This window comes from Sus scrofa, chromosome 2 (genome assembly GCF_000003025.6).
Source record: "Sus scrofa isolate TJ Tabasco breed Duroc chromosome 2, Sscrofa11.1, whole genome shotgun sequence".
In the NCBI taxonomy this organism is placed as follows: Eukaryota; Metazoa; Chordata; class Mammalia; order Artiodactyla; family Suidae; genus Sus; species Sus scrofa.
This window is the reverse complement of record NC_010444.4, coordinates 88,762,685-88,787,352: the sequence shown is the minus strand read 5'-3', so window position 1 is coordinate 88,787,352 and position 24,668 is coordinate 88,762,685. Positions and strand designations below refer to the sequence as shown.

The 24,668-nt window shown below is 47.7% G+C and overlaps 1 protein-coding gene and 1 long non-coding RNA gene across 2 annotated transcripts in view; one reads left to right on the top strand and one right to left on the bottom strand.

The window, feature by feature from the left end:
* The window catches only part of THBS4 (thrombospondin 4), a 51,229-nt gene continuing 33,154 nt past the window's right edge, over positions 6,594-24,668 (bottom strand). The window contains 12 exon segments of the mRNA XM_021084490.1: positions 6,594-6,818; positions 7,365-7,504; positions 10,277-10,449; positions 11,047-11,243; positions 11,343-11,391; positions 12,261-12,439; positions 14,664-14,857; positions 17,657-17,709; positions 18,881-18,999; positions 20,898-21,057; positions 21,620-21,727; positions 22,775-22,879. Coding sequence (XP_020940149.1) covers positions 6,757-6,818; positions 7,365-7,504; positions 10,277-10,449; positions 11,047-11,243; positions 11,343-11,391; positions 12,261-12,439; positions 14,664-14,857; positions 17,657-17,709; positions 18,881-18,999; positions 20,898-21,057; positions 21,620-21,727; positions 22,775-22,879 — 1,539 coding nt within the window. The 3' untranslated portion in view covers positions 6,594-6,756.
* LOC110259409 lies at positions 7,463-15,336 on the top strand. Its single transcript, XR_002341785.1, has 3 exons — positions 7,463-7,551; positions 7,731-7,838; positions 14,966-15,336. It is a non-coding gene; the product is annotated as an uncharacterized LOC110259409 (long non-coding RNA).

Genomic DNA, 24,668 nt, shown 5'->3' with positions numbered 1-24,668 from the left:
CATAATTCTCTGCCTTTTCATTTTGTAGAGGTTTTTTGTGTGGTCTCTTTTTTTGCAGACAATATGGTTGTAACCTCTCCTCTCTTGCTTCTGATGTTTGTCTTCCTTGTGGCTGAAGCTGCTAAGGGAGCTTGCTGCAGGCTTCCTGATGGGAGTGACTGATGCCTTCCCACTGGTATGTGGAGCTGATTTTTATCCCTCTGGTGGGTGGGGCTTTGTCTTTGGGTGAGATTTGAGGTGGGTGTGTACCTTGGAGGAGGGGAGTGTCTTTAGGCAGTCTGTTTTCTGATGGGTGGTGCTGTGTTCCCACCTGGTTTGTTGTTTGGCTTGGGGCTTCTAAGCCATGATGGGTAGGGCTATATTTTTCCAAAATGGCCTCTTCTAGAGGAGCTCACACTGGTATTACTCCTGAGACCTTTGCCTCCAATGTCTTTCCCCGACAATGAGCCACCGTTTTCCCAGGAGAGTCTCCAAAAACTGTAGGCAGGTCTGACCTATTCCTATGAAGTCTTACTTTCCAGTCTGTGGGCTGCCCACCTGTGGGTATAGGGTTGCTTACATTGTGTAAGTGCTTCTCCTACCATCTTGATGTAGCCTCCTCTTTGTCTTTTAGAGTAGGATATCTTTTTTGATAGTTCTCAGCCTATTTTGTTGAAGGTTGTTCAGCAGTTGGTTGTAATTTTGTTGTTTTCATGAGAGAAAGTGAGCTATAGTCCTTTCAAAAGCATGAGTTTTTAGATTCCACATATAAGTGATATCATACAATATTTGTCTTTCTCTCTCTGACTTAGCATAAAGTGCTCAAGTTTCATTCATTTTGTGGCAAATGGCAGGATATTGGCCTTTCTCATGTCTGAATAATATTTCATTGTATATATGTAACCACATCTTTTTTTATCCATTCATCCATTAGGCATTTATGTTTCTGTATCTCAGCTATTGTGAATAATGCTTCATAATGGAGTGTGTATAGTGCTTTGAAATCCTATTTTCATGTTTGCTTTGGGTATATTCTCTGAAGTGAAATTGCTGAATCTTATGGTAGATATTTTTTTAATTTTTTGAGGAAACTCCATGCTGTTTTCCATAGTGGCTGGACAAATTTACATCCCACTCAGAATGTTATAAGGGTTCCTTTTTCACTGCATCCTTGCCAGCACCTCTCGTCTTCTTGATGATGCTCATTCTAACGGGTGAATTGGATCTCACTGCGGTTTTGATTTGCTTTTTCCTGATGCTTAGTGTTGTTGAGCATGTTTTCTTCTGCCTGTTGGCCATTTTGATGTCCTCTTTGGAAAAATGCCTATTTAGCTCTCTGCCCATCTAGAAATAGGATTTTTTTTTGTTATTGCATTGTATAAAAGTATATTTTGTGGAGTTTTTGATGCTGGTAAAAGCTTTTATTTATGGAATTATTTTAGATTTGATTCATTCTTCCAGTGTTCCAGATATATTTTTGAAGAAATTTCTTTTAAAAATGACATGTCTGGAGTTCCTGTCCTGGTTCAGCTGAAATGAATCTGACTAGTATCCATGAGGATGCAGGTTTGATCCCTGGTCTCACTCAGTGGGTTAAGGATCCAGTGTTGCTGAGAGCTGTGGTGTAGGTTGGTGGCTGTAACTCTGATTCGACCCCTAGCCTGGAAACCTCCATATACTGCAAGTGCAGCCCTAAAAGACCAAAAAAAAAAAAAAAAAAAAGACATGTCTATGTCTCATTAGAAAATAAATTTAAAAAGGATAGAAAATATCTATACAAATATCTCTAATGGCATTTGTTTGGAAGCAAGCAAGCAGACACTCACCCCACCCCTAGCCTTTTTTTTTTTTTTTTTTTTTTTGCCTTTTTAGGGCTGCACGCATGGTATATGGAAGTTCCCAGGCTAGGGGTTGAACTGGAGCTGTAGCTGCTGGCCTACACCAGAGCCATGGCAATGCCAGACTGGAGCTGCATGTCTGACCTATGACCTACACCACAGCTTGTGGCAATGCCGGATCCTTAATGCACTGAGCAAGGCAGGATGGAACCCACATCCTCATGAATATTAGCCAGGTCCTTAGCCTGCTGAGCCACAATGGGAACTCCAAGAGACCCATTTTTACCTGATCATTATGCATAATGCAATAAATGGAAGACATCTTTGTGAACAAAACAGTGAACTTAAGATTTTATTCCCCTGGATTTTCTGGCACCCATGTGAACACTGATCATTGAAGGGAAATGAAAGCAGAATTGCCAGACCCTTGATTTTTTTTTAATAATTAAAAAAATTGTATATTGGCGTATAGTTGATTTACAATGTTGTGTTAGTTTCAGGTATATAGCAAAGTGACTCGGTTATACATAGATATATTCTTTTATATATTCTTTTCCATTATGGTTCATCACAGGATATTGAATATAGTTCCCTGTGCAATATAGTAGGACCTTGTTGGTTATCTATTTTATATATAGCAGCATGTATATGTTAATCTCAAACTCCTAATTTATCCCTCTAACGTTTCCCCTTTGGTAACTATAAGTTTGTTTTCTAAGTCTGTGAATCTGTTTCTGTTTTGTAAATAAGTTATTTGTATCATTTAAAAATTTAGATTCTGCATAAAAGTGATATATGATACATATCTTTCTCTCTCTGCCTTATTTCGCCTAGTGTGATAATCTCTAGGTTCATCCATGTTGCTGGGAATGGCATTATTTTGTTATTGTTTTAATGACTGAGTAGTATTCCGTTGTATACATATACCACATCTTTATCCATTCCTCTGTCAATGGACATTTAGGTTGTTTTCCTGTCTTGGCTATTGCAAACAGTGCTACAATGAACATTGGGATGCTTGTATTTTTTCAAATTATGGTTTTCTCTGAATAGATGCCCAGGTGTGGCATTGCTGGATCATGTGGTAGCTCTATTTTCAGTTTTTGGAGGACCTTCCATGCTGTTGTCCGTCGTGGTTGTACTAATTCACATTCCCACCAACAGCGTAAGGGAGGGTTCCCTTTTCTCCACACCCTTACCAGCATTTATTGTTTGTAGATTTTTTGATGGTCATTCTGACTGGTGTGAGGTAATACCTCATTGTAGCTTTGATTTTCATTTCTCTAATCATTAGTGATGTTAAGCATCTTTTCATGTGCTTTTTGGCACCTGTATGTCTTCTTTGGAGAAATATCTATTTAGATCTTCTGCCCATTTTTTGATTGGCTTGTTTGTTTTTTTGATATTGAGCTGCAGGAGGTGTTTGTCTATCTTGGAGATTAATCCCTTGTTGGTTGCTTTGTTTGCAAATATTTTCTCCCATTCTGTGGGTTGTTTTTTGTTGTGCTTATGGTTTCCTTTGCTGTGCAAAAGCTTTTAAGTTTAATTAGGTCCCATTTGTTTCTTTTTGTTTTTATTTTAATTACTCTAGGAGGTGGATCCAAAAAGATGTTGCTGGAATTCTGTTTTGGTACAGAGGGTTAAATATCCAGCATTGTCACTGCAGTGGCTTGGGACACTGCTGTGGGGCACAGGTTCGATGTGCGTGGGCATAGCCAAAAAAAAAAAAAAAAAAGAGCGATATTGCTGTGATTTATGTCCAAGAATGTTCTGTCTTATTTTCCTCTAAGAGTTTTAAAGTATCTGGCCTTAAATTTGGGTATTTAAACTATTTTGAGTTATTTTTGTCTATGGTATTGGGGAATATTCTAATTTTATTCTTTTACATTTGGCTGTCTAGTGTTTTCAGCAGCACTTACTGAAGAGACTGTCTTTTCTCCACTGTATATTCTTGCCTCCTTTGTCATAGATGAATGACCATAGGTGTGTGGGTTTATCTCTGGGTTTTCTATTCTGTCCATAAAAATATATTTTGGGAGTTCCCATCATGGTGCAGCAGAAACAAACCTGACTAGGAACCATGAGGTCACTGGTTCGATCCCTGGCCCTGCTCAGTGGGTTAAGGATCCGGTGTTGCCTTGAGCTGTGGAGTAAGTTGCAGATGTGGCTTGGATATGGTGTTGCTGTGGCTCTGGCATAGGCCAGCAGCAACAGCTCTGATTAGACCCCTAGCCTGGGAACCTCCATATGCTGTTGGTGTGGCCCTAAAAAGACAAAAAAGACTAAATAAATAAAGCACCCAGGGAGGCAACAAACAAGCAAAATATATGTATATATTTTGAATATTAAAACCCTTTTCCAATATACAGTTTGAAAATTTTTTCTCCCATTCTGCAGGTTGTATTTTTCTTTTTGTTCACTGTGTCTTTTGCTCTGCGTAAGCTTTTGAGTTTGATACAGTCCCATTTGTCGCTTTTTGCCTTTGTTGCTTGTGCTTTTGGTATCATGTGCAAAAAATCATTGCCAAAATCATGGTCAAATAACTTCCTCCAGTTTCCTTCTAGGAGTATTTCTTAAACAGGAGGTTTCCTGAAAGTTTCCAGCCTTCTACACCAACTTTCAAGTTGTCAGTGATGGATGAGTAGGGATAAGTGTCCAGTTGTGTGTTGCTAAATGTTTGATAATCAGCTCTTTGGAGCTCTGATTTGTACGTTTGCCAATTTCTGTGGTGTGAATACTCCCACCATGGCCAATTTCAAAAATAAACAGTTTAACAATTGGCTCACAAACTTCCTGAAAATTTAATGGTTGGCTCTCTTGAGCTGGTACATGCTGGTTTAAGCACACAACTGGATACTGTTCTATTTGCCCTCTGATGACTGGGAAGACAGAAATTTTTATATACAATGTAATAAGCTCTCTAAAGTATAGTGTTACATTCTGAATCTCCCGCAAACCCATGGAACCAGTGAGATTACAGACACAGAAGCACTGATTATCTAGAGAAGTCTTCCTGTGCTTACTGGGAGCACCTGCCCAGCTACAGCAGAGAGAAGTGTGACGGTGGGGCAGGGAGGCTGCCTCTTTCCTCCTCAGGAAGGCAGTGTAGGGGAGAATATAGGAGCATAGGATGGTTTTGGTAGATATCGGTCTCACTGAAAGTTAGATCAAGATACAATGACTTCAGTTCAGATTCACATCCAGAGCCGATCTACTAACACACACACTTTCCTCTTAAAGTGTATTTTATGTACAGGGTTTGGCATGTACTTTAGTGATTAGAATGAAATCCCCCAAGAGGATCTGTAGCCTTCATCACACACTGCCTACTAAAGTGTCAAGGATTCCAAAAGGCACTACAATTTTATAGGATAAAATTCCTAGTATACCTGTAAAGGTATAACCTAACTGTACCATAGAGTGGGTGGAAGACCAGGTGGGGCAAAGAGCTCCTGGAAGCCCTAAGGGTTCAGGAAATGACCTTCCAGTGGGATACGGAAAGCAAGGAAAGGGCGGAAGCTTGAGAGATGACAGCTTTTAAACATACGAATTTCCTTCTTCCTGGGCTTTTTGGGAACTGAGAAAGATGTGTAGTTGTGGAAGCACAGGTGCCCAGAAATCCTGGGAAGCAGCTCCTGCAGCAGGATCCACCTGTGACATGAGACAGTGTCAGCTGAGGGAGCAATTGGTAGACAGCCCTGAGTTCTGTCCATTCATCGAATACCTTGATTGAAGATCTAAATCCTGAATTTTGAAGCAACATACATGTGTATGTCAGAGGCTTTCATGTGAGAGGTAGCCTGAACTCCTCCACATCTCATATTGATCATTGTATTTGCTGACTACTGAAGTCATAATGAAACGGTAATGACTGTTTATCCTTTATTTATGATATATTTCCAGGAATTCTGGAATAGGAGAATACATTGCTACCCAGAAATAGTCCTTGAAACAAAAATCTAAGGGAATTTATAAAAATCAAGTAAGTTTCAGAGTTTCCGTCGTGGCTCAGAGGTTAAGGAACCTAATATCCATGAGGACGCAGGTTCAACTCAGTGGGCTAGGGATCTGGTGTTGCTGTGGTATAGGCAGGTGGCTACAGCTTCAATTGGACCCCTAGCCTGGGAACCTCCATATGCTGCAGGTGCAGTTCTAAAAAAAAAAAAAATCAAGTTTCTGTCCAGTACATACAGCAATGCTGCTGGTACCAATGCAGGTAGGGTGTATGTTGTGTGCAGTTTCTTGAGTTGTAGGGGGGCCTATGTGACCCATCAACACTGCTGTCTTTGTCATGTAAGAGGCATTCAGCCAGTGAAAATTTACTGGATAGCAACTACATGCCAGGTACTCAGATTATACAGATTGTGCTGACATAGTCCTTTAGGCTCAGTAAGATGACATTCCACTAGGGGGAGCCAAATATACAAGTAAACACAGTAAGTGTGTGGAAGGTGCTGGGCTAGAATTCTGGGCAGAACTGGACAAATCTGGCCCCAGGATGAGTCAGGAAAAGTCCCTTATAGGGAAGGTGTGCCAAGCAGTGTTTCTGAGGCTCCTTACCTAAAATAAGGCAGCTGCTGAAGTTAGCATGGAAACTGTTAGGCTTCTGCCTGAAGTTAGCTGGAGAGAGAGATAGAAGATGAGCCCTTTGGCCTGAGCCTTTTGATTGATGCATATGCTCAAACTCACACCTCAGCAAAAAAAGATCCCCCTGCAAGCTGAACATGGACCCCGCAGAGAACAGCATACACACACCATCAAAGACTGAGCAATATCTGGTTTTTAGAAATTATCTCTTCTTTATTGCCACATTCATATAAAAAGTTTGGTATATGGGGTGGGTAAAAGAAAGCCACAGTGTATAAAAAGGAAACTGTAGGAAGTTAAAAAATATATGGCTTTAGTGTTTGGAAAAGCAGTTGTGGATTGCTTCCTCGGTTTAGTTATCCAGGCGATCGAAATTCTGGGTCTGAAACTCTTGGAAGTCCTCTGGGATGGTGTCTGCAAGGGAGAACAGGCACAGGAGGTTAGGCCCACTCCCGCCCCACGCCCCCAGCCCGCATCCCTGTGCCTCTTGTGCTGGGAGGCTGCCTGCAGGGGTCGCTGTGGGCCCACCCAGCAAGGCTCCCAGAGACCCAGCAGTCGTTTTCCACCTCAGGCTGCTCTGGGAATTGTTGGCTTAAAGCCCAGGAGCTCTCATTCACAGGCCTAAAGAAAATTAGCAGACAGAGTGGATTTTTGGAGTTTATGATTCTTTTTGAGCTGGAGGAAAATAGAGTGCCTGTCAATTAAACCTGATTGACTCTCTCATTGAACCCCAAATCTTAAGCCAAGCAGTGTAATTCTCTTGGTCTCAATTTCCCCACCTATCAAAGGGGAGAAAGGAGATCCACCTTTTACTTGGATTACACAGCGATGATCAGGTTTCGGTGAATACGGGGCATGAACTTTGGGTTTTGGGGGCGGTGGGTGGGGATATGCTATAAAATAAGGGGGCGTTATTTTTTTCTAGTAGAAACACTGTGCAGTAACAAGGCTATATGGTACCATTGCAGCGATACTTGAGGTTGGACCAGATGATGTTTTCCTGGGAGAAGCAGAACACGCCAAGCCGGCCTCCACGCATGGTGGTGTCTATGGTGACCCCGGAGTCAGCCACCAACTCGGAGCCCTCATAAAATCGCACCCTGCAGACAACACAGCCAGAGTGAGGTTCCATGAAATGCAAACCAAGGTCAGGGGGAAGTGCCCAACATGAGGTTCAGGGGCCCCACTTCTTATCCACTTGCGTCTCTGCTCTATTTCATACCACACCCTTCACAGACCTGCACTGGGCTCCTGGGGCTGTGCTCCCCACTTTCCCTACTAGACTGGGACCATGTGCCTATGTCCTCTCCTCTTCTCTCTCCAAAGGCCTAGCGTGATGATGGGCACAGAATCCAACTCCACGGGTAAATGCTGATGAATTAAAGAGAAATCGCAACGGGACCCAGGACCTGGGTTTTGTGACTTCCCTGTCCGGTGAGGTACCCTGCCCCAGACATCATGGTTAAAAAATGCTGCTCTTGGAGTTCCAGTCATGGCTCAGTGGTAACAAACCTGACTCGTGTCCATGAGGCCATGGGTTCGATCCCTGGTCTTGCTCAGTGGGTTAAGGATCTGGTGTGGCCATGAGTTGCATGTAGGTCATAGATGGGGCTCATATCCCACGTTGCTGCAGCTGTGGCCTAGGCCAGCAGCTGTAGCTCTGACTGGACCCTTAGCCTGCGAGCTTCCATATGCTGCAGGTATAGCCCTAAAAAAAGAGTTTAGAAAACCCCACAAAAAACGCTGCTCTTCCCTAGGCTTGACTGGTATCAGTTGGTGGAATCCCGGAGCAGTGATTCTCCTACACCCCCGCAGCAGCGTTTCAGAAGTTTGTGGGGGCATTTTGAGCTGTTGCCATGGTCCTTAGTGACAGAAGCCTGGGATGCTAAGTGGCTACAAGGCCCTGGAGACACTTGATTGTTCAATCAATGTCTGTCCTACTCCAGACCCTTTTGGGGGTCTCCTCCAGGCACTGGGTGAGGTGAAGAGCCTGTTTATAGTCATCTGGGCCTAGAATCTCTTGCTTATATGTGAACACCAAGTATTTTTTTTGCACTAATAGGAACTGATTTTCCAGGGTAAATTGAGAAACTGTTGAGTACAGCTGACCCTGAAACAACACAGGTTTGAACTGTATGGGTCCACTTACATGCAGACTTTTTCCCCATAAATACTACTTTACTACATGATTGGAGGGGGATTGGGTCTGTAGATAGATAAGAACTTGAGCATCTATGGATCTTGGTATCCATGGAAGGTCCTGGAACTTATCTCCCGTGTTGTTCAAAGGTACTTGAACTTGGTTTTGTTTGAAAATTCAGAGCTGTCCACCACTTTAGAAACGCACACATCACCCCTGGCAACGCCACTGTTGTGTCCCCAACACAACATCTATACAGGACTTCACCTCCTTGGTGATTCTAGGTACAGGTGCAAACGTCCATCTCATTTTGTGTTTTGGTATGGTTGGGTCAAAGCATTGAAAGGATTTTGTTATAAATTTTTATTTCAGTAGTAGGGATCAGGTTTTCCACAATTAGATGGGCAGGGAGCTTATATTTTCTGTGATTTTATTTTGGGACAGAAGAAGGGGCCTTTCAGTGTATTTGTTGTAAAAGAGGGGCCTTAAACTTAATAGGGCTGAGAAAATGATTATTTTACTACGAGACAAGCAGATCACATTTGAGGTAATGTCTCCAAGAAGAACAAAATATGAATTAGCCCTCACGATCTCCCTTTTTCCAGTAGGCTGCTTTCCTGCCCAGGTCGGGAAAACATGATCAGCCTCCCTTCCTAAAAGCACTACATGAGCTGGCGTGGATGTTGATCTGCAAGTCTGAGGCATGAAAAAGAAAACCAACTAAATTCCAAAGATGGATTCGTAAGGCATCCTAGCTTCTGAGAATAGTTGTTTTTTATGCTTATTTTTGGTCTTGTTCTAGGGCCGCACCTGTGGCATATGGAGGTTACCAGGCTAGGGGTCTAATCGGAGCTGTTGCTGCTGGTCTACACCACAGCCACAGCCAAGCCGGGTTTGCGACCTACACCGAAGCTCCTGGCAACGCCAGATCTTTTAACGCACCGAGCGAGGCTAGGGATCAAACCTGCAACCTCATGTTCCTAGTCGGATTCGTTAACCACTGAGGGAACTCCTGAGAGTAGCTGTTTTTTAAACAGTCCTACAAGGAAATGAGACAGATGACACTGGCTCCCATGAGGACTGGTTCAGACCAGACCCTGGGTCAGGCACGAAGGAGAATGAGATAAAATAAGACACGGGTGCTGCCCTGGTGGACTTATCAGACCACAGGGGGCTCATGCAGCATGAAATGTTCTCAGGTAAGTGATGATACAAGTGCCCCAAGGGACCTCGTGGGAGTGTGGCTGGGGTCGGCGTGGCAGAGGGGAATCATGGATCCAGTGCCCGAGGCCTCCCCCCACAGAAGGTCCTTCTACCCCCAGTTTGGCCCTAATGTCCAGGCAGTCAGGGCTGGGGTGTCTGATGGGTGAATCAGAAATCACAACACGACCCAGCGGCTTTGTGATGCCGGCTGTCGGGTGAGTTCCCCGGACCAGACATCAAAGTTAAATATCACTGCCCTTCCCCAGGTCTGACTGGAATCAGTTGGTGGACTCCCAGAGCAGTGATCCTCCTTGGGAGGGCCCGCACCCCAGCAGCAGTGTTTTAGAAATTTGTGGGGGCATTCTGGGCTGTCACTGGGGCACTTAGAGTTCTCCCACCTCTCTTCTGGGAGCCTGACGTCTGGGCACGCCCTCCAGGACCATCTGCTCAGGGAAGTGAAGGCTCCTCGATGCAGAAGGAGGGTGCACTCTGCTCCCGGTGCCCAGAAGGACGGGGTACCCCCACCTACCTGATGTAGCCCACCTGGGGCCGGTGCTGCAGGAACCAGCGATAGGACACCTTGTCCTTCCAGCCCACGTTCCTGGAGTCCTTCCACAGCAGCCTGACCTGGTCGCTGGTGTCCCCCGTGTGCCACAGGGAGTTGCGGAGATGCTCCCCTGGTCCTGTCTTAGACTTAACCGCCTGGACAATGACATGTGCGAGGGCTCAGAACAACACACAGACCACCCTTCCCACATCCCTAGGGTGGGGAGTAGGTGGGAATTCATGGGGTTAGGGTCCGGTGGCTTTGGATCTGGGCACGAAGCAAAAACCCTGAAATGCCATTTCTACTGCAGTGACCCTCAACCTTCTGGTGATCAGCTGTGGATGCATTCCACTGGCCCAGTCCATGTTCTTCCTGCTGTAGAGCCACTGCTCCCCCATGTGGCAGTGAGGACTCTGACATCTGCCTTTCCATGTGCCAGGGGTGATGGAGGCAGCCTTCCCACACGAAGCTGGCCGCATCAAGGAAACACACGAGCCCGTTTCCTGAATGGGTACCCCCCAAATCTTCCCCACCTCTTGGGCCTAACTGGGCTGACATTCTCACCCTCAGCCCCCCAGCCTGGAGCACGTCGCTCGCACACGGGAGTGGAGGCAAGGTCCCGGGTGGGCTCCAGTGTTCCCTGTCTTGAACGCGAGTGCAAATGTATCCATTTCTCAGACAAAGAAATGCCATTTGGGGTAAGACAGAATTGAAAAGGAGGGTGAAGTGCCCCCGAAAAAAGGGTGATTCACCTTGAGCTGGATGCCGGGTTCTGCAACGGCTCGGAATGGGGTGGCCTGCCAGTATGTCTGCTCTGTCTGCTTCCACATGACCACGTAGAAGCTGGAGCTGTCTTGGTAACCGAAGATAAAGCCAGCATAGTCATCGTCCGTTTGGGTGTTGACGTGGAAGGTCCCTTCGAAGTCAACCCCATTAAAAGCCGTGTAGCCTGTAGAGATCAGAAGATGATGAGAAAAAAAACACAAGCCACCGGAGCAGCGGGAAAGCATGCATCTGACACAAGTGCTGACGGAGCTCCAAGACTTACCCACGGCCAGGCCGGGATCGCTGTTCATGGTCTGCACGATCTCCATGCCCTGCAGAGAGAGTCGAGGGAGTTAGGAGCAACCTCAGAGGGGATGGAATAAGCTCAAGGGAGCCCAGAATCTCGAGGAATCACTGGTCAGTGATGCCTGATCTCCAGCTGAAGATTTCATCATCCGAGGAATCTGTTCTACCCATGTAGGTGCTCAGAGAAAACACACAGCTGCAGAAAACCAAACAAACAGGAGTGCCTGCTGTGGTGCATCGTGTTAAGGATCCGGTGTTGTCTCTGCAGTGGCATGGGTTGGCCCAGCACAGCGGGTTAAGGATCTACCATTGCTGTAGCTGTGGCGGAGGTCCCAGCTGCAGCTTGGATTTAATTCTTAGCCCAGGAACTGCCATATGCCATGGGTGTGGCCATAAAAGAAAAAAAACAAAAACAAAAAAACAGAAAATGTCCAAACTTGAATAGAAATAGTTGTGCTAAAACTGTCACTTAAGCTGATTCAATAAACCCTTTGAGAACTGCTTCTAAGGAATGTGACCTGCTGGGTGACACTGGGACATCTTCTAGGCCTCCCTGTGCCTGCCTTCTTTTGTGAAACAAGGAGGAGGGCACATGGGAGGCAGTCTACTGCAGAGATGAGGAGCAGGGCTCTAGGGTCAGGCTGCCCAGATCCTAAACCCAACAATCTTAGCTGCTACGTGCAGCAAAGGGCTACCCTGAGGGATCATTCAAGTCTTCGAAGACTTGACCTCATCATCTGTACAATGAGGCTCATGAAAATGCCCTGTCACAGGGCTGTTGTAAGGAATAAATGTGACATGGAACAGTGTCTGGCTCAAGTCAGCACCCTGGAAATGTCCCGTACTGTTCTCAGAAGGACCTGTGCTGAGCCATTGCCGATCCCATGACACGCACCTGGTTCAGGACCACCCAATTGGGATCGATCTGGGCGTCCCCTTCAGGGTCCAGGACCACAGTCTGGTAGGCCCTGAAGTCGGTCAGGGTGACCTCGGCATTCTCCGGGCAGACGTCGATACGGTCGATGACCTGGTCCTGGTCAAAGTCGGTCTCGCAGATGTCTCCCACGCCGTCGCCTGGGGCGGGAGGGGAGGAAGAGGGGAGCTAGATAACGCCTACAAACCCTGCGACACCCTCTCCACGACAGGGAGAGGCTGAACAAGGAGCAGACAAAGCCCAACCCCAGCTCCGGGCCTCAGTTTGCAACCCGCATGGAAAGAGTATCTTAGGATCAGCCTCACCCTGGAGCCCAGCTGTTCAAAGCTGAACTGACAAGAAGCCCTGGGTGTCCTCTAGGACAGAGGTTTCACCAACTGGTGGCTCTTAAGCCTGACCTCACCTAAGCAAATGTCTACAGTACTTTCTGGTCTGTGATGCTAAAAAGCAGGGAAATTATTGTTGCCAAAATCTCTCCATGAGTAATTTACAGTGATCCTTAGGATGGATCTAGTCCGCAGTATGTTCCGTCCAGCTTGACAGGATGATATTAAAATTTGTATTTGCCTAAAACTACAATGAGATGTCACCTCACACCAGAATGGCCATCATCAAAAGGTCTACAAACAACACTGGAGAGGGTGTGGAGAAAAGAGAACCCTCCTTCACTGTTGGTGGGAATGTAAGTTGATGCAGCCACTATGGAGAACAGTATGGAGGTTTCTTAAAAAAACTGGGACTACCCGTTGCGGCACAGTGGAAATGAATCTGACCAGTATCCATGAAGATGCAGGTTCTATCCCTGGCCTTGCTCCATGGGTTAAAAGATGGTATTGTTGTGAGCTATGGGGTAGTTGAAGACATGGCTCAGATCCCGCAGCTGGCAGCTCTAGCTCCTACTGGACCCCTAGCCTGGGACTTCCATATGCTGCAGGCACTGCCCTAAAAAGCCAAAAAAAAAAAAAAAAAAACAAAAAAAACCCCAAATCCCCCCAAAACAATAACAAAAACCAAGCTAACTAACCCCAAAATGAAAAAACTAAATACAGAACCAACATATGATCCAGCAATCCCACCCCTGGGTATTCCCAGAAGAAAAGCATAATTTGAAAAGATATATGCAGTGTTTACACTATATACAATAGCCAAGACATGGAAAGCAACCTAAATGTCCAGCAAGAGAGGACTGGATAAAGAATATGTGCAACATATGTATAATGGAATATTAGCCATAGAAAGGATGAAATAATGCCATTTGCAGCAACATGGATGGACCTAGAGATTATCATACTGAGTGAAGTCAGAGAAAGATCCATCATATGAGATCACAAATATGTGGAATCTAATAAAAGTGAAACAAAAAAGAACTTATTCCATAAAACAGAAACAGACTCAAAGATTTTGAAACCACATGTATGGTTACCAAAGAGGAAATGTTGGAAGGGGGGACTGCCTATACACACCACTCACTGTATACAAAATCGGTAAGTAATAAGGACCTGCTGTAGAGCCCAGGGACATCTACTCAGCACTGTGAAATAACCCACAAGGGGAAAGAATTGGAAAAGGAATGGCTATATGTGTAACTGAGTCACCCTGCTATACACCTGATACTGTACAACACTGTTGTCGACTAGACTCCAATAAAATCTATTTTAGGAGTTCCCATTGTGGCGCAGTGGAAATGAATCCGACTAGGAACCATAAGGTCTTGGGTTCGATCCCCAGCCTTGTTCAGTGGGCTAAGGATCCCGCGTTGCCATGAGCTTTGGTGTAGGGCGCAGACGTGGCTTGGATCTGGCGTTGCTCTGACTGTGGTGTTGACTGGCAGCTGTAGCTCTGATGGACCCCTAGCCTGGGAACCTCCATATAATGTGGGTGCGGCCCCGAAAAGCTAAAAATAAAAATAATTTTTTTATTGAAAAAAATTGCATTTGCACAGCTGGGTACAAGCATGCCCTCACCACCATCCTCACTCTGCTGTCTCACTTCTGGCTTTGTGCATACTTTTCCTTAGCAGCTTGGCCCCTGCAGCCATCAGGGTTTATGAACCCCCGACTACCCGCTGTCCCCGACACTGGGGCTGCCGTACTTCCTCTCCGCCCTGCTCCTTCCCTGTGACTCCTAGTGAAAGGCGCGAGGAAGATGGCAGAGCGGCTCTCCAAGCCCTGAGTGGGCGCCCGGGCTGCTTCCCGCCCCATGTGGCCTCATCCTGGGGCTGCACAGATGCAGCTCCTCTCTGAGAGCTGGAAACCGGTGTCTACGGGACGCCTCCTGTCCACACAAGCAGAGGCTGCTCAAAGAAGCTGGGAGAGGGGCCACTACGTGCCTGGCTGAAGGGAGCCCTGGGCTGAGCCCACTTACTGTTGCTGTCCTCCTGGCCTGGGTTGGGGACCAGCCGGCAATTGTCCGGTCCAGGGGGCACCAGGTCTGGGATGCCGTCATTGTCATCGTCATCATCACACTCGTCGCCAATTCCATCCTTGTCAGTGTCCAGCTGGGCACTGTTAATGACAGTGGGGCAGTTGTCCGTGCTGTCCTGGTGCCCGTCTCCGTCACTGTGGGAGAAAGGAGAGGTGGTTGGCGTCACCGATCGGCAGAGGGCACAACAAGAGGGAGAGTGGGGTTTGGGGTCGTAACCCCTTGGTCTTTTATCAAACCCACAGGTCCCTGGATGAGGCCACCAGATGGGGCTTAGAGACCATTTCCCACATCTTCAACCTGTTGGAACAAGTAGGTCATTTCTTGCTCAAGGTGATAACGGTCAATGTCTGTGATGTGTGACCAGGTCCTCCTAACCATCCTGGTGCAATGGTGACCCCCGACTGAGAGAACGTGGGAGGGGAACACAGGGACAGCGCAGCCATCTGCTTGCCCTGAGTCCTGGCGTAGCCACACACTGGTATGTGGCCCCAGATGTGACACCTGACCCCCCTACAGCTCTGCGTCCTCATCTATACAATGGGAACAAGAACAGCCTACCTCGGGTATTCTCGTTGTGGCTCAGCGGATTACAAACCCAACTAGTACACATGAGGTTGTGGGTTCGATCCCTGGCCTTGCTCAATGGGTTAAGGACCTGGCATTGCCGTGAGCTGTGGTGTAGGATGCCACTGTGGCTCGGATCCTGCACTGCTGTGCCAGGCTACAGCTCCGATTTGTCCCCTAGCCTGGGAACTTCCACATTCTGTAGGTGCAGCCCTAAGAAAAAAGCAAAAAAAAAAAAAAAAAGGAAGAGCCTACTTACAGTGGTGTTATGAAGATGAAATGATTAGAATTTTGCATGTTGCATTTAAACATATTAAGTATTTTTAAATATTCCTAGGGTCGGCCCTTGGGAAGCCTGATGGCGTTTCCTTGCCGATACTCTTCGCTGTGTCTGGTGAGTAGATGAGAAGGATCAGAGGTAAAGGTGCAGGGAGAAGGGCAAGGAGAGCAGGGCCGCCCTTCCCGAAAACCAAGCACCCAGGCTGGGCTCGGTCCTGGTCTAATGCACCTCTTAGAAGCCTCATTCACTACCCCTGACATTTCTTCTTTCCTGGCCGAGGCCACTTGAGGATGAGGCTGCCCTGTCCCTGGGCTTCCCCAAGTGGACGGAGGCCTCCCATGGTCACTATGGATTAAAGCGAATACTCCCTTGACCACCTCCACCCATGGCCCATCCTGGGCCAGAAACTGACCCCACACCGTCCATGCTGGGATGAGGAAGAGGGGCCAGGGCCAGTCCCTGCCCTTCAGGCCACAGCACTTCCCGGATGGGTCCCAGAGGAGGAGAGGTCAACCCGGACAAGCCAAAGATGATGGGGCTCCAAGAGTGGAATTCCTAGGCATGTGGAGAGCTGCTTTCCAAATCACAAGACGGAGCTATTTCCATTAGCAGCCATTCCATACAGCCCTGAACATTTTGATGCAAAACCAAGCAGTTTCTGTCCTCAAGTTTATGGGAATGAAAATGAAGCGGAACGAGTCACTTATTTTAGGCAAACAGCTAGAGGCTGGTGGGACGGGATATTTTAGAAATCACTTAGATGGCAAGCAGAGTGCAGGACGACCTGCAGCAGGGGACATTCTGATGTGCATCACTGAGGGAAGTTGTCAGGGTACCAGACCCACCTTCCACTCAAAAGCACAGACATCCTAGGTCAGACTGTCACCGTCTTGCCTCTCCTCTTGCTGTGACAATAATAATACCACAGCTACCATTTTCTGCAGGTCACCTGAGGGCCAGCACCATGCCTGGAGCTTTGCCTGTGTTATCTTTTATTTTCACCATCACTTGCCAGATGCATTAATCCTCTACTTTGCAGAGGAAGAAATTGAGACGCAGAGACTGAGAAGTATGTTTAAGGTCACTGGCATGTACTCTGCGGCAAGGATGCGGAGCACAAGGACAGAGATGGGACTTTATAGGAGCCATCCTTGAGCAAAGCTGGGCTTGAGAGCTGCTGACGGTAGGGCAGCCTCTAAGAAGGGGCTGGGAAGGGAGGCTACGTTTCTTCCTGCTTTGCCTTGTAGACATTTGCCTTTCCCCCTCTCATCCCTGCCCTGCTGCCCTGTGATTATTTATGGAGATGAAAGGGTTTGACGTCTTGGACTACAGGTGCCTCGACGGCAGTGATGTTCATTTTGATGTTCCTCTGGCATCTGATCCAGCCCCATGTCATAACGTAGGGACTCCATCCCTGTGGGGCTAGATGCATTGACAATGTTCATCTGCATAGAACTGTTTCTCCCAAATAAAGAAAACCAAGTGAAAAAATCCCAAGGATTGGAATGAATTAACAGTGATCCCTCAGCAAACTCACAGCTTTCTATTTGGGGATGATGGAGAGGCTTTCCTGAGCTGAAGAATTGAAGAGCAAATGAGCTCCTATCTATGGAGTGCTACCTATGTAACAGCAACTGTGATATGTACTTTCCATCACTTAACTCAAGCTGGACAGTAGTCCCAGGAGTTATGCTCCACTGTCACCCCTCTTCTACAGATGAGAAAAAACTGAGACAAAGAGATTAGGTAACTTGCCTGAGATTAAGGGATGTGTACGTGGCGGAGCTGGGATTTCTATGAGCTGTGTCACTCCAGAGCCCCTCTCTAAAGCGTGATGCTATGCTGCCTCTCCTATAACAGATGCTCAGTTGCGTGAGCACTGAGTGGCCCTTCCTGATTCTGTCACTGCCCCCATACAGACCTTCCAGTGGAGGTGCAGTGACCCTGACCAGAGGCAGGGCTATTGTCCCTCTAGTGGCTCCATCTACCCAGAGAGATCCCAAAGCGTGGTAGCAGCAGAAAGCTCTGAGAGAGGAAATTTTGTCTGGATTTTTCCTCTGGCCCTATGCAGCTGGGAGACGTGCCATACCTGTCCTGATTGGTGTCACAGGAGTCCCCAACCAGATCATTATCCACGTCAGACTGCAGAGAGAACAGAACGTGTTATTTCTCCCTGGGCCTGCATGCACAGAGTGTTCCAGAGAAGGCAGACCTTGGCCCATCATCCCTAGAGCTCAGGAATTATTTCTCTGGAACTGGGGTGGTGCAAACTGCAAAAGGACAACACCATATTGGTGTAGGCACAATGCTGAATTTTCAAAAAAGCCTTCCAAAATATCAAGCTCTGAGGATGGGCTGCCCACACACCATATGAGCCGACTGGAGCAGGGCGCCGGGGCAGCACGGCGAGCGGAGACGTGGCTCGCGGACCTGGGTCGGAAGGGAGCCAGCCACACGCCCGGAGACACGGCACACGGATCTTGCTTTGTTTCAGCTTTGCGGAACTGAGCCAGCCGGGCAGGGAGTCAGAGGGCAACTGTGACGCCCCTCTCCCAGGGCTTTAAAAATATGTGACACATGGTACCCAGTTCTCCAGACAGGAAGGAGGAGAGCGCAGGCAGACAGCTCATCACTGATTGAACCTAATTGGAAATGTCCATCCAGAGGCTGCTGCAGAGGTTTGGGGATGAAAGGAACACGAGGTGCCCAAAGCTTAATTTCCATGTTACAGTTTTCTTTAAGCAGAAGAGAACGTGTGTGGGGCATCATTAAACTCCTATCACTAATGTCACGGGGACCATACCACCTTTGGGATTAGTCTGGACGCCTCAGCTCTCCCCTAACACTTTCCCCATCACCTCCACGCCTAAGTATACGACTCCACTGCTTCTGCCATTAGGAATAAGGCAACGCAAAGAGCTGGGCAAGAGGGCTCTGCTGTGTTCTTCCAGACACTAGCCTTTTTTTTTTTTTTTTTTTTTTTTTTTTTTTTTTTTGCCTTTATCTAGGGCTGCTCCTGTGGCATATGGAGGCTCCCAGGCTAGGGGTCCAATCGGAGCTGTAGCCGCCAGCCTACGCCAGAGCCACAGCAACGCAGGATCCGAGCCGCATCTGCGACCTACACCACAGCTCATGGCAACGCCAGATCCTTAACCCACTGAGCGAGGCCAGGGATCGAACCCGCAACCTCATGGTTCCTAGTCAGATTTTTAACCATGTGCCATGACGGGAGCTCCTTCCAGACACTAGTCTTGACGAGTCTCTGCCTAGGGGAGTTCAGCCTAGAGCCTGGATTCCCCTGGGCCCTACTCACCTGGTTAGGGTTGCTGACATCAGGACAACTGTCACAGGCATCCCCCACGCCATCACCATCCCGGTCTTGCTGGTTACGATTGGCAACTTTGGGGCAGTTGTCCAGGATGTTTTTTATTCCTATGAGAAAAGAATGCCTCCCTGAGTCAAGCAAACACCACAGAAAGGCCCGGAACCTAGACTGCCAGGCACGCTAGAGATGAGGTCTGCACCCAGGCAGGCAGGGAGGGACATCTGCCTAGGGCCAACCTCAAAGAACCAATACCTTTGCAGCAATTATCTGGAGGGGCCATCAATGGATGGGTTCCGGGAGACTCAGAAATGAACAGCGACCTGAGGCATGTAGCCACAGAACTAGAATTGGTCCAAGATCTCAAAGGGGGTGTTACTGCAACCAGATGGGGGTGACATGAGGGCTGGATGGGCCGGCCTTGGAGAGGGAGGACCTCGTGGGTGTGTGAGCTATGACTGGGCCTGGGATTTGGGAATCAGCAGTGGTGCACTGGGGCCAAGCCCAGCAGGCCCCTCTCTTGCCGGCTTCCCGCTCGGTCGTGTCATCTTGTCTGGGAGCTTGAAATCAGTGATGGTAGGAGTGGAAAGTGGCTTTACATCATGGAAAGTGGCACATGCCACAACTGGGAGCTTTTTTTGGTTTTGTTGAGCTGGTTTACCATCAGGGGTAGTGTTTTAAAGCGGTATGGATATTCTGGAGTGGGGTGTGTGTGTTGATTGGTGGAGAGGGGATAGTGTGTTTTTTTTTTTTTTTTTTTTTTTTTTTTGCTTTTTTGGGTCACACTCATAGTATGTGGAGGTTCCCAGGCTAGGGGTTGAATCGGAGCTACAGCTGACGACCTATACCAGAGCCACAGCAACGCGGGATCTGAGCCAGGTCTGCGACCTACACCACAGCTCACAGCAACGCTGGATCCTAACCACTGAGCGAGGCCAGGGATCGAACCCAAAACCTCATGGTTCCTAGCTGGATTCTTTTCCACTGCGCCATGACCAGAACCCCGGGTGAGTATATTTCCAAAAGGATTTTCCTTCAAGGCCCTGTGATGTGGTATGTTTTGCAGAAGCTACTGGATCCAGCCTACACCTTGTGATAGTCGTCTACATACTGTGGAAGCTGTACAGGAATAAACACCCTTCCTCGAGTCCTGGGAGGCTCCGGAGCTGTGCTCCAGGGGTCCCATTCACAAAGACTTCCATGTGAGGCCCCCTCTGTGGGCCATGGGGCTGGGCGATGCAGCTCCCTGACAGCTCTTTCCAGAATGGGGTGGCAGCGGAGGGGAGGGCTATCCAGTCTCCGGGAAATGCTTGATTCTCTTTGGGAGGAGACTGACCTGGGGCTGTAGCCTGAGACCCTGCCCAGGGCCTCTCACTCCCTCGGTCCTCCATTTCCAGGACTCGGAGACATGAGAAGGGGGGTGGGGAGGAGGGGAAGGTACAGCCTTGGAAGACAGATGTCCTACAGAGGCACGGCCCTGACAAGACACTGCTTGAAGGGGTTCCTACAAAGTTGCTGGCAGTGAGGCTGAGTTCTCGAAATACCAGGGTTATTCAAGAGGAAAGGGGGCTGGGAGTTCCCGTTGTGGCTCAGTGGTTAACAAATCTGACTAGGAACCATGAGGTTGTGGGTTCGATCCCCGGCCTTGCTTAGTGGGCTAAGGATCTGGTGTTGCCGTGAGCTGTGGTGTAGGTCGCAGACACGGCTTGGATCCCACGTTGCTGTGGCTGTGGCGTAGGCTGCCAACTACAGCTCCAATTTGACCCCTAGCCTGGGAACTTCCATATGCCGCAGGAGAGGCCAAAGAAATAGCAAAAAAAAAAAAAAAAAAAAAAGAGGGGAGGGGGCCATAGAGTTTCCTCGGTCCCCCTCCCTCAGGTGCAGGGCCACATGGAACCACCCAGTGAAGGAGGGCCCTGAGAGTCAGAAATTCTATCCCACTCCTAAGAGAGAACAAGGGAGAAAGGACAGATGGATCCCACGTAAAAGACAACTAAGACAAACCCACCATCTCCATCCATGTCATCGTCGCAGGCATCTCCTTTTCCATCCCCATCAGTGTCTCTCTGGTCATTATTTAGGACATTCCGGCAGTTATCACAGGCATCTCCATAGATATCTTTGTCACTGTTCCTCTGATCCATGTTGTGGGTCAGGACACAGTTATCCTAAAGAATCAGAAGACAGACATTTGCTGATTTTTTTTTTTTTTTTTGGTTTTTTAAGGCCATAACTGCAGCATATGGAGGTTCCCAGGCTAGGGGCCAAACTGGAGCTGTAGCAACTGGCCTATACCACAGCCACAGCCACGCCAGACCCGGGCCATGTCTGTGACCTACACCACGGCTCACAAACTCCCTGATCAAGGACAGGGACTGAACCAGCGTCCTTGTGGATGCTAGTGAGGTTCCCTTCTGCTGAGCCATGACCGGAACGCCAGTATTTGCTGACTTTTACTGAATCCCTGCGGTGTGCCTGGTCCTACTGTGGATGCCAGCCGACCTCCACCCCCAACCTCATGAGATGCCAGAACTCAGGAGGCCCAGGGCTGTCAGTTTTATACTTTAAATATTTGAGAATCTTAGAATAAAAAGTGGCAGTGCTATGGGAACACAGGCATGGAAACCAACACTGGGGATGACTAAGAGAAATAGTGGACTTTATGGGCTTTCTTCCAGCATCCTTGGTTTGAGGCAATTCAGAGGCCCTCCCAGCAAAGCAGGAACCTACCTGCTCATTCAGGATCCCATCTCCATCAGCATCCTCGTCACAAGCATCTCCGATGCCATCTCTGTCTGCATCTTCTTGGCCAGAATTTGGCACATACTTGCAGTTGTCCTAAGTCGGAGAAACACAGCTCAGAGAGAGAACTTTTGCCTTTTTTTTTTTCATTGAGTTATTGAGGTATAACAAATAAAATTGTAAGACATTTAAAGTGCATAATGTAATGACTTGATAGACATATATATTGTAAAGGGATTCTCCCATCATGTTAATTAACATATGCATCACCTCACATATTTATCCCCCTCCCATTTTTTTTATGCCACACCCATGGCATATGGAAGTTCCTGGGCCAGGGATGGGATCTGAACTGCAGCCGCAATGCCAGATCCTGTGACCCACTGCACCACAGTGGGAACGTCCCCCCTCCTTTTTTTTTTTTTTTGTCATGCCCACAGCATGCAGAAGTTCTGGGCGGGGGACTGAACCCATGCCAGAACACTGACCTGAGCCACAGTGGTAACAACTCGGATCCTTAACCCGCTGCGCCACACGGGAACTCTACCCCCTTCTTTTTTGCTGAGAACACTGATGTTCTACTCTTTTAGCAAATTTCAATTATACCACAGTGTTAACTAAACTATAGTCACCATATATAGTCACCACATTAGCTCCTTAGATCTTATCTCAGAAGTGAAATTCTGTTCCCTTCCACCAACTTGTCTCCATTTCCCCTACCCCCATCTTCCACCTCTCAAGTCAAAAACTATTTCTGACCTCAAATCCGATTGGGCCTGCCCTGCTTTCTTTTTTCTTTTTCTCTTTTTGGGCTGCCTTGCAGCATATGGAATTCCCAGCCATGGACTGGATCTGAGCAACAGCTGTAACCGAGGCCGCAGCTACGGCAACACCCGGTCCTTGAACCCCCTGTGCCAGGCGGGGAATCGAACCTGTGTCCTGGCACTGCCACGACACTGATAATCCTGTTACACCACAGCAGGAACGCCCCTGCTTTACTGCTGGCTGCTCTGGTACATTTGAGATGCAGCTACTTAGGAAACACAATTTTAAATGAAACCCCCAGAACCACTCCCTCATATAAGATGTGGCTTTGGAAAGCCAGACTCTGTGTGTGTGTGTTTTCCCATCTGCCCTCCTTACTTTTTTGCAGTTTCTGGCAGAGCACGGCAGTTCTTCGTCTGGGTAACTGTCGATGTCCACGTCTTTTCCACAGATGTAGCCATCACCAGCCCAGCCGACCCCACACTGTGAAGGGAAAGCCCATCAGAAAGCCTGGGAGCTGAGCCTGGTGGGAGGCTCGGTGGCCGACAAGAGCCTCATCCACAGAGGGAGGGCCCAGAGCCAGAAAGCTTTGTGGGGTAGGATTTTAAAGCTATTACTTTGAGCTTGGAATAGTCTAATGGTTCAAAATTCAAAAGGCACAAAGAGAGGTAGAGTGAAAACTTCTCTCTCCTGCTCCTTGGCTCAGGAACCGAGGCAATCCTCATGAATACTTTCAGAGGCAGGCCAGGCAGAGACCAGCAAACACGCATTCTTTTGCTCCTTTTGTCCTTTAGCACAACTGGTAGCGCAGATATGTACACTGCTCTGCACCTTGATTTTTATTTAATATTATTATTTTCCTTTTAGGGCTGCACCTGCGGCATATGGAGATTTCTAGGCTAGGGGTTGAATTGGAGCTGCAGCTGCCGGCCTACGCCAGAGCCACAGCAACGCTGGATCCAAGCCGAGTCTGCAACCTACACCACAGCTCATGGCAACGCCAGACCGTTAACCTACTGAGGGAGGCCAGGGATCAAACCCACATCCTCATGGATACCAGCTGGGTTCTTAACCTGCTGGGCCACAACGAGAACTCCCCACACCTTGATTTTTTAAAGAAATCAATATTATATCTTGCAGCTCTTTCTGAATCACTGCATGTAGTCTGTGTCATTCTTTTTAATGGGCACAGATGTATCATTATCATACCTAAGGTGGAATGAATGCATGTGCCTCAATTAATTCAACCAGGCCCCCACTGGTGAGTGTCAAGTTGTTAAAACCTTTTTCTATCGCTAACAATGCTGCCACAAATAATTCTAGTACATTGCACATGGGCTGGTTTCTTAGTGAGAAATTCCTAGTTCAAAGGGTATTTGTGTTGGCAATTCTCACTTACTGGCAAAATGTTCTCCATATGATAATCTGATTTCTTCTCCCAGTGGAAATGAATGCACACATGGGTAGAGTGGCTGCTGTGGTCCTTTCCCTATCATTCTGGAGCCAGAGTCATATTTCTGAATCGAATGGTCTTCTAGATCAATTTCTACCACAAGAGGAACCTTCCACGGTGCTTTACCTCTATTCTTTTCTTTGAACAGAAGTGCTTTCCCACAGGGGCACTGCTGGGTCTGTGTGTTTTCTACTTCCCTGGAAAGGTCTACCCGAGTTCCATGGCCACCATCAGCCGCTGAGAGCAAGCCTTCACAGTCAGCACAATAGGCATTCATGTAACACTTATTCCACACCACTCTATTGCCATTTTCTCTAATACTTACAACGATGCCGCAAGGTCATCATGATCCGTTTTTCCAAAAGAGTCAGCTCAGCTCAGAGTGGCTAAGTCCCTTGCTCAAGGTCTCAGAGCTAGGACTCGAACGCAAGATGGCCCAGTTCAGTGTCTTTGGCCACTTACAGTTAGTTAACATGCCCTGCGAGTTCTTCCTCTGATATTCCATATCCTAGTTGGCCTAACTAAAGGATGAATGATAAACCCCAGGCAAAGGAAATCCTTCCATAAGTGGTCTCCTGGCCTGGGACCTGGGAGCTCAGCCCAGGAGCAGGATGGTGGCTCACAGGAGAACAGGCAGAACAGCAGGAGAACACAGGAGAACGGGGCCTGGAAAATGACAGGGAATCAGCAAGGCAGCGGGGGAGGAGGGGGTGGTACGAGTGTCGAGAAGAGAGTCAAGGCCAAGGGAAAAGAAACCTGATACAAGTAAATCTTAGATTTCCTGCCCTCATTAATCAAAATAAGGTGATTGAAGACCAG